We start from the raw sequence: 8,947 nt of genomic DNA, 5'->3' as shown, positions 1-8,947 counted from the left end.
TGGATGAGAGTATGCTTGGCACACCGAGGAGAGGTGGTTTTGGTGGTTGTATCAAAAAACCCTTATGGTTAGTGGATTATGGGTTTTTATGGCTTTCTTGTCGTGTCAGAGATTCTATAGCTTGAGCTTATGGCTTTTCTAAGTGGCTTGAGCTTGGCTTGGGATAAGGGTTATAGCATTGTTGTGTGCTTTTCGGACTTTCTGGATGCGTTGACTTTGGTTTCTTCCGGGCCTTCTCACCGGCATAGTCTTGCACCGCCCATATGGAGATATCAAGGACTTGTTGGAGCATCCGTGGACGACAGATCTTAAGCATACCCTTCGTGAGGGGAACGCTTATGCGGACTTTATGGCTAAGCTAGGAGCTCGCCAGAATGACCCTTTGATTTCGGTGGTGGCTCCGCCTGAGGGCTTGGGTAGTTTGTTGTTGGCTGATTCCATGGGGTCTCCTTTGTGAGGTCGTGGGCTAGGGCTAGCCCGTTTTCTTTCATTTTTCCTGCTTTGCTCTTGTTCGCTCTCTTTATACCAAAAACATTACCCACTAAAAGAAATTCCTTTTAGGAATAAGGGAGTGGGTCTTTTTGACCAAATTGAAAATGTGTTAGTTGGTATATTACTCCTTCTTCAAATTGAGTGGGTGTAACATAGCATTCCTATATATATGGTATATAATATGTGATATACATGTATATAATGTCTGAATGGAGATGATGGTGTTGTTGAATTGAATGTGGCTCATCATGTGCGTGATTGAAATGACTGTTGTATGAATGTAGTGATGCTTGAATTCGTGTTGTTTGGTTATATGCAAAACATGCGATCTAGCTCATATGAATAGGCAAGTAATATTGAAAATATTACATCATATCAATGATAACATGTTTGGGTTGTGGATTGTTTGTCTGTATATGTTGTGCTCGTAATGTTGTTTAAGTTGTCAATTGTTATCGAATGTGCAAGCAGAGTGAAATGATAGTTACCGGTGTTGGACGAGAAGTTCTTCGGTACTTTTGTATAAGGGTTCTATTTTGGAACATAAGCCCTATGTTTTTTCAAAGAATAAGAAAAGAGGATTTTAATTATGAACCTAATTAATGTTTTCGAAAAAAATTGGCTCTCAAGAGTATCAGCGGTTAAGACCGAGAGCTTTAAAAAAGAAACTAATCTGTCCCAAGCTTTCTTGAACTAGAATTCATAATGTACAAAATAAACACATCAAACTCCAGTTTGAGCAATACTATGAGTATCATTTTGAGCCACATTATGGAGTGACAGATTGAGGAACATATTGAGTAACAGATTGAGAAATAGTATGAGTTATGTGTCATGATAACATTTCGAGTTATGCTTGTCTCGCCTCCCTTATGAGCTAACGTTTATATCCAGATCAGTGTACATATTGCATTAGCACGATATGTAGCTTGACTCTAAGTTTGATGCCTTGCGTGATATTGATGTTTTTGTTTGAGTGCAACTCTGCTTGTACAATGTATGTGTGTTTGTATCGTTATGAGTAGTTGTGGCTGGAATGTTTAAAGTATATAATTTATGATGTGACTTTTATATATATATATATATATATATATATATATATATATATATATATATACCTCCAGACTTGTTGTTATTATTATTTAATTATTATATTACGCTTATGTTCTCATGAGAAGTTTATTTCAAGAAGTTAACCCTTGCACTCTTTTCTATTGATGTACTTGGAGCGTCATCACAAGTGGTGACGTCGGTTTCAGAGACGAGCTCCTAACATTAGTAACAAAAGACGGTGACCTCTTGGGTATTATCTCATTTTAGACAGCTTCAAAACAGTCTCAAATACAACCAATAGACTCATGACATGTGTTAATTTCATCTTTTTATTTTTACTTTTTTAATAGTCACCAAATATTTAATATTTCAACACCACATTTTACTAAACTAAATTTTAGTCTCAATTAATCTACATTATTATACTTTCTTCTCAAGACTACAATATAACCTAGTTTTCCGATGAAGAAAAAAGAAGACTACAATATAACCCATAGCATTTTACAAATTATATTTTTTAATCTTCATCAATCAATATTGTATATTGTATTCCAAAAACTAACACAAATTTTGATCTAAATCCAAACTCATAAATCTTAATCGACATTTAACTTCATCACCGTATAAATTTAGTGGTTCATTTATCATATTTATGGAATTTATGGAATAAAATATAAGGATGCAGATTAACTAGGATTAAAATATAATTTTTGTAAAATATTAACTTCAAAATATATGTCATTTTTTTTTTTGAAATGTATATGTCATTGATTGTAATGGATTATATTTGTAACTTGTAAGTAAGTATATGTAATGCATGAGATCAAAAGCATGTATTTGGAGAAAAAAAGTTATCTTGCATTATTATCGATTTGAAAGACAATCAGCATATTTAATTCATTGCTAAGTCACACTACCGTGAACCCTCAGATATCTCGTTATCTAATTAAATAATTAAGTAATATGATTTGATGTCTGTATTTATCAAAAAAAAAATTCATCAATTGGGGCCGCCGCATATCAAAAACGTCAATGTACAATTTGTGGGGAGTTGGGTTTGACACCCCACCTATGGGGCTTGGCACCCCACTTTATCAAATACGGAATTTAAAATTCCGTATTCTCCCTATTGAATACGGAACTTAAAATTCCGTACTGCATTTAAGCATGCGTGTCACATTTTCAACCACTCATTATATACTAAAACATATACGGAATTTTATTTTCCGTATTGATACGGAACTTTAAATTCCGTATTTAATAAAGTGGGGTGCAAAGCCTAAGGGGTGGGGCACCAAACTCAATTCCCCAATTTGTGGTGCCGCTTCCAAGATCTCGGAAAAACAGAACAAAACCAAAAACCAAAACGACACGTCTCTTTAATTGAATTGAATATTGGAGGTTTTAGGTGTGGATGATTATGCAGAAGAACATGTAAAGATGGAACAGGATCGGAGGCTTAAGCTCATCGACCTCGCCATTCAGAAGCTTATCAATGACAACAAACTCCAACATAAAGACCCTGACGCTGAATACCAACTCGCTCTCTCTCATTTACTCTCTGTCTCTCAGGTACCAAACCACACAAAACCTCATGCATGTCAATTGTGAAATTAGTTTGAATTTTATGCAGCTTTTTGCTGGCTTGGTTAATCTGATCTTTGGTGTTTCAAATTTCATCCTCACTTATGTTTTTTTATTTAATTAACTCTAATACGAGTCAACTGAACGAACCATTAAAGGTGCATAGCAATAGCATTAGCATTAGCATATCTATCTATTTCATCTATTATGAAGACTCAAACCAGGACCTATTAAGGCAAACTAAGCTCTGTCATTAGTTTCTCTCATATGTTCTTTGTTAGACCTTGAGGTTATGTTGGGATTGACACAAGATAATAGAACGGAATTAAATGAAATGTGATGTGACAGAATGCAAATGAAATGAAACAGAATAAAAATCCATTTCCGTTGTTTGCATATTTTATAACAGGACAGAACTGTCAGAACAGTAAGGGAAGGTTCTGTGTGCTTCAATCACACCACAAAGAAAAAAGAGAGAAATCTAAAGAGATAACTTGAGAGAGAATGATTTGTTGTTATTAATAGCTTAAACTAACGTTAGTTACATGGTTTGCTATTTATAGCATTCACTAACCAGACTAACTAACATGCCCGGTTTAGCCGACTAATACATTGAGTTAAGTTAACCAATCAATCACACACTGGTTAACACTGCTAGAGCTATATGAATTACAATGCTTCAACAAGAACAAATTTACAACTGAAGGTTCCATTGCATCTTGTTTGATCCAAATGAAGGGTAAGAAAATTGGTTGTAAGTAATAGAATGGTTCCATCATCTTCCATTTCATTTCATCCTTATTTAACAAAACCAAACAATGGAACAAAAAAGTGTTACATCGCACCCCATCCGATCTCACCACGTAGAGTTTAGAAGGGTTTGGTTGACAATGGAAATATGATTTGTACTTATTACATGACCATGAGAACTCAATTTGTTATCAGTTGGAAATGTCGAAAAGTGATGAAATGCTCAAGCAATCCGAGGCTTCTACTCCTTCAGAGCCAGAAGCTTCTGTGCCTGAGAGAACAGTTAGCAAAAATAAGGATGCTGGTGAGGTAGAAGGAAGATCCAGGGGAAGTGAGATTGATGAGATAGTCAAAGAGCTAAAGAAGGTAAAGAAGCAGAATTTTGTGACCCATTGCCTTCTTTCAGTGATGATTGTCCTCACTGCAGCCTGGCAACTATCACAAGTCTCTATGATGTTGAAAGTCAGAGACGGACTAAACCACCCGTTTCGATCTTTTGGAAGCATGATCAAGAGGATGGTTGTTCCTGAGATAAATGGCCAGGAACCTGATGACAAAGAACATCCAGCTGAACAATCTCCATCTTCAATCAACATGCCAGAGATGCCTTCTATCAATGTACCAAGTTTGCAGAATTGAATGAAACAAAACTTGTCATCTTCTGTTTTTATTGCAATGGTTGATCCATTCTCAATTGGTTGAATTTGAATGTGATAGTGAAAATAGGGAGGGAAATGACTGCCAAGGAGTGTTTTAAGATGTTGCGTGTAATCTGCAAGTGTTGATAGTGTATTTTAATGTAGTTACTGCCGATGAGTATTGGTCTAACTTCTTGTGGCATTTGCAAGTGTTAATAGGTGTTGCATCTTCATGTAGCATATTCATGGATAATGCATTACTATGGTATCCAAAATGCCATATTCCCTCAAGTGGATTTGGATGAGAACTGATTAGGAGGAAACACTTGGTTTACAACCTTAGTCAGATTCTAGAGGTGGTTAATAAATTATTCAAATTCCCACCATGTCAAATTAGTTTCATATATTCACTCCGACATTTTTTAGTTTTATTTATTTATTTTGTAGATGTAGTATTAGTCATTCAATGGAAATTTTCAATTTGGATGGACCCTTGGTTTTGAATCTCAGGCGGCTGGCTTTTTAACTTTACCCTGACTTGCTCTTCAGTTTCAACTCTGATATGGTCTTAGACTTATAACCCATTTTGGATAGACTTATTCGAACTTATCTGCTCAAAAAACTGTCCTATTTGATTTGCATCCAAACTGGTTCTTAGGGTGTTAGGGAGGTAAAGGTGGAGTTTTTTTTTTTTTGAAATTAGGCCAGGTGGAGATATAACGATGTAACTGAGGCAATATTCAAATGAACTATTTATGGTATGTGTCAGTGAAGTTCTTTTCTTTTTTCTCATAATCAATTATGACACTTAAATGATACTTACAAAATCTTCTCCTTAAAAATGATTTTGAAATTACAATCAATTTTCAGAAAGTTTTTCAATCATACTGTTAGTGTTATTTGATTTCTCATTTGCGTGCATTCCAATATATACAACTAGAAGTATGTTAGAATATTTGAGGTCCTACAAGGGAATGACACTCTTTAGACATCAAATTGGATTCATGTAACTGACACCTGCATAATAGACAGTAACTCAGTTATCAACGGGTAATACATGCTGAATAATGTGAAGCACCATTTTTTTTTCAGAAAAGACAGTTTTATTCAAGTCTACAAAACTAGTATGGCATCTAATTGAACTTCTTATTTGCTGCTAATGTGTTTAAGGATGCTGAGTGCATTTCATCGCAATCATTAGCTGACAACCATGGTCATCACAAGCGAGTCACATACAGTGATCATCGGTTAACTTATTTACTGGTAATAATACTGATTTAATATCTTAATGCCAACATAAATCGTGCATAGATTTCATTACCAAGAGAAGAGAAAATACGTCATTTTTTATGGAAAATTTGAGCTTCCAATTATAAGTTGCCGGCAGCAAGAGTCCGAAAGAACATAAGATTAAGAGGAGTACATCCAATCCCTAATCCAATCCAAACTTCAACAGAGGAGGACAAGGAGTACCTAAAAAGCAATTGAGCACATATGCTAACATGAAAAAACATAATGGCTTGGAAATTACAAGCAAGATCTTGAATTCTCTTGACCACGGAACCCCAATAAGCGTTAACGGTGGACACACTAAATTCCATCCACAAGTATAATAAATAAAAAGACATGCATGGAAAAAAATTTAGAGGTAAATTTGTACGATATGATCTCAACATCCAATTAACTTGAGCAACTAATCTATGAATGCGTTTAAAGTTCAAACCAATCATATAACAGAATATTAAACAGAAGAGGTACAATTAAGCGTTCAACACGAACCAAAAAGAAACCATTGTCAATTTCCAATGTCTGAAGTGAAAATAACTGTAGGCAAATTTCTATGGCCTTCAATGTCACACACTCTACGGTCTATTATCATGCATAGTTCAAACGGAATATGTCATTCAACACATAATAGCTTCCCTGCTGTGTTGGCATCAAATGGAACATCTGAGAACAGAAAACAATAATATGTTTAGTCATTTCATCAATTACAATAGAAATGAGGTAATTAGTAGAAGGGAAAATAAAATAAAACAAGGAAGAAATCATATTGATGAAGTGACATTGATGCCTCTAAAGCAAACAATTCCTGTTCTATCTGGGAAATGATAAATAGCATTTCCAAAATCATATAATGTCCTTCACTCCTCTATATCTCTAATAGGAAGCTAATTCCTATCAAGAGAGAACACTAAGAACCCTAAAATCTGAACTAAGAAAAAAAAATAGAAAAGAAAGACTTTGATCAATTTCTTGTTAACCTTTCTCATAACAGAAGATACAATATATATAGTTACCAAGAGAGATCTCCCTACACATGGTACCATATAATTAAAGGGAACATTCTAGAATTAAAAGTTTAACAATAGCATAATCAAACAAAATATAATAAAACTAGATAAAAGCCTTCAATTATTCGATTTTGAAGCTGATCTATCAGTGGAAGTAGGAAGCCCAATATGAGGTCTATCAATCTCTGTAATCAAAACAATCTTTTCTTTAGTTGTATAAAAAATCATTGCTAATACCATAAAACTCTCAAAATTGGAACATAACAGCAATCACTCTAATCTTGGATTAGTGGCATTAACCCCAAAATTTCCTTTGCAAAACCACACAGACCATTTACTCTTCTCGTGATTGGCAGTATATGCACTTAGAGTGATTCTTGCATGAACACTAGTGTATGCAGATACAACCAATTAGAACCTAGGAATATATTAAATAATAATACAGTGAAGATCAAAAGTTGTGCAAAGAACTGTTTTAATATTTTCTAAACTTCTGATTGGTAGTGTTCATGCAAGAAAAATCCAGTAAGTATTTCATAATTTCACCTTCTTAGTTCTTACTCTATCTAATATCCATTCCTTAATCTCAGATATTGATGTCTACACGCAAAGTATCATCTTCCAGTTTAAGGATTCAACTATGTCCAGGGTACAAATTGACAGCTAATTCAATTTAATTTCCCTTTAGGTTGGAGTACCTTAATAAACAGTCTTCAGTCGACACGTATCAGCATACTAAGATTTTTCAACAATATACTAAAGGCACACCCGCCCACCCAAGAACCCAGATTTTTTGGTGAAAACAAATCACAGAATAATTTTTTTTATAGACAAATGTTAGTTGTTAGTAATATTAGTAAATTATTCACTCCTCAGGGTTCGAACCCTTCACCCTTCATTCCCCCTAATTCTTATGAGGTTGGAACCCTGGACCCTTCATTCCCCCTAATTCTTATGTCATGTAGCTCTTACCACTTGAGCTAACCTTCGGGGACACAAATCACAGATAATACATTTTTTTCCCTCAGCACCGGCAACACAGATCGGAATCAAAATCAAAATCAAAATCAAACATCAATTTATCGGCAGCCGCCGCCGCCTACGAAATAGAAAAATCGGATTCTCCATGGAATAAATGTTGATTGAAAGCAAAACAGATCTAATAAAAGGAAGCTACTAAAATTTACAAGTCCCTCCCAAAACGAAACCCTACCTGGCTGAAGTTGAGGGCGTGTTGTTCACCGGCGAGTTGGAGGTTACCGCTGACGAAGACGAGCATGGCGGAGGTGGCGCCGGAGGGTTGGCAATCGACGGTGGTGATGGAATGATGACACTGTTGGAAAGGGAGAGAGGTGAGTTTAGCGACGATGTTTGAAGAACCTTGAATCTTTTGACCTTCGAAAGAGAGCATGGAACCTTCCTGATAGAGATTAGCAAGAGCAGCACGGTTGGAATCGAAGGTTGAGTAATAGTGCTCCACGAATGCCTTTGCTAACGCGTCTGGATCCATTTTTATTTCCCTCTTCTTCTTCTTCTTCTTCTTCTTCTTCTTCTTTCACTCACACACTGCGCCGCACCCGGGAGGGGACCCTTCTTATTCTTCCGCTTCGCTTCACTCTCACGCACGAATAATAATAATAATAAGGCTTAATTCCATTTTGGGCCCCTGATGTTTCATAAATGTGTGATCTGCACCCCCCGTGTATAAAACGTGCGGTCAAGGTCCCTGACGTTTCTAAAACATACGATTAACGTCCTTCCGTCCAAATCCGTTTGGTTCCTCAGTTGACCAAACGGAAAATGCTGACGTGGCATTATTTAATTAATTAAAAATTTATTTTTTAAATAAAATTATTTCAAAACATAAAAATAAAAATTATTTCAAAGCAAAAATTTATCCTTAATCTTATCATCTTCATCACTCATCTTCTTCATCCAGAACCCACCCAACCAAACAACTCAAAATCCACCCCAATTCCACTGAAAATCAAAAAATTTAAAAAAGAACGAAACAAAATTACCCACGAACCTATCAAAATTTAATGTTCTTCAAATTACTTATCTTGCAGCAGTAGTAAAAAATGTAATGACTTTTGCAATGCATTATACAAATCCCATACTTCCAAGGAAGAAAAA

The 8,947-nt window shown here is 35.4% G+C and overlaps 2 protein-coding genes across 2 annotated transcripts; one reads left to right on the top strand and one right to left on the bottom strand.

The window, feature by feature from the left end:
• Positions 1–2,865: 2,865 nt before the first annotated feature.
• Positions 2,866–4,707, top strand: LOC130726129 (uncharacterized). Its single transcript, XM_057577358.1, has 2 exons — positions 2,866–3,117; positions 4,075–4,707. The coding sequence occupies exons 1-2, from the start codon at positions 2,986–2,988 to the stop codon at positions 4,516–4,518; spliced, it is 576 nt and encodes a 191-aa protein (XP_057433341.1). The 5' UTR covers positions 2,866–2,985; the 3' UTR covers positions 4,519–4,707.
• Positions 4,708–6,226: 1,519 nt separating this feature from the next.
• Positions 6,227–8,412, bottom strand: LOC130723498 (nuclear transport factor 2B-like). Its single transcript, XM_057574567.1, has 2 exons — positions 8,025–8,412; positions 6,227–6,467 (listed from the first exon to the last, which is right to left on the bottom strand). The coding sequence occupies exons 1-2, from the start codon at positions 8,319–8,321 to the stop codon at positions 6,393–6,395; spliced, it is 372 nt and encodes a 123-aa protein (XP_057430550.1). The 5' UTR covers positions 8,322–8,412; the 3' UTR covers positions 6,227–6,392.
• Positions 8,413–8,947: the final 535 nt, after the last annotated feature.

The sequence above is a fragment of the Lotus japonicus genome, chromosome 6 (genome assembly GCF_012489685.1).
Source record: "Lotus japonicus ecotype B-129 chromosome 6, LjGifu_v1.2".
Classification (NCBI taxonomy): Eukaryota; Viridiplantae; Streptophyta; class Magnoliopsida; order Fabales; family Fabaceae; genus Lotus; species Lotus japonicus.
Note: the sequence above shows the minus strand (reverse complement) of the source record. Positions and strands in the feature narration are given on the sequence as shown.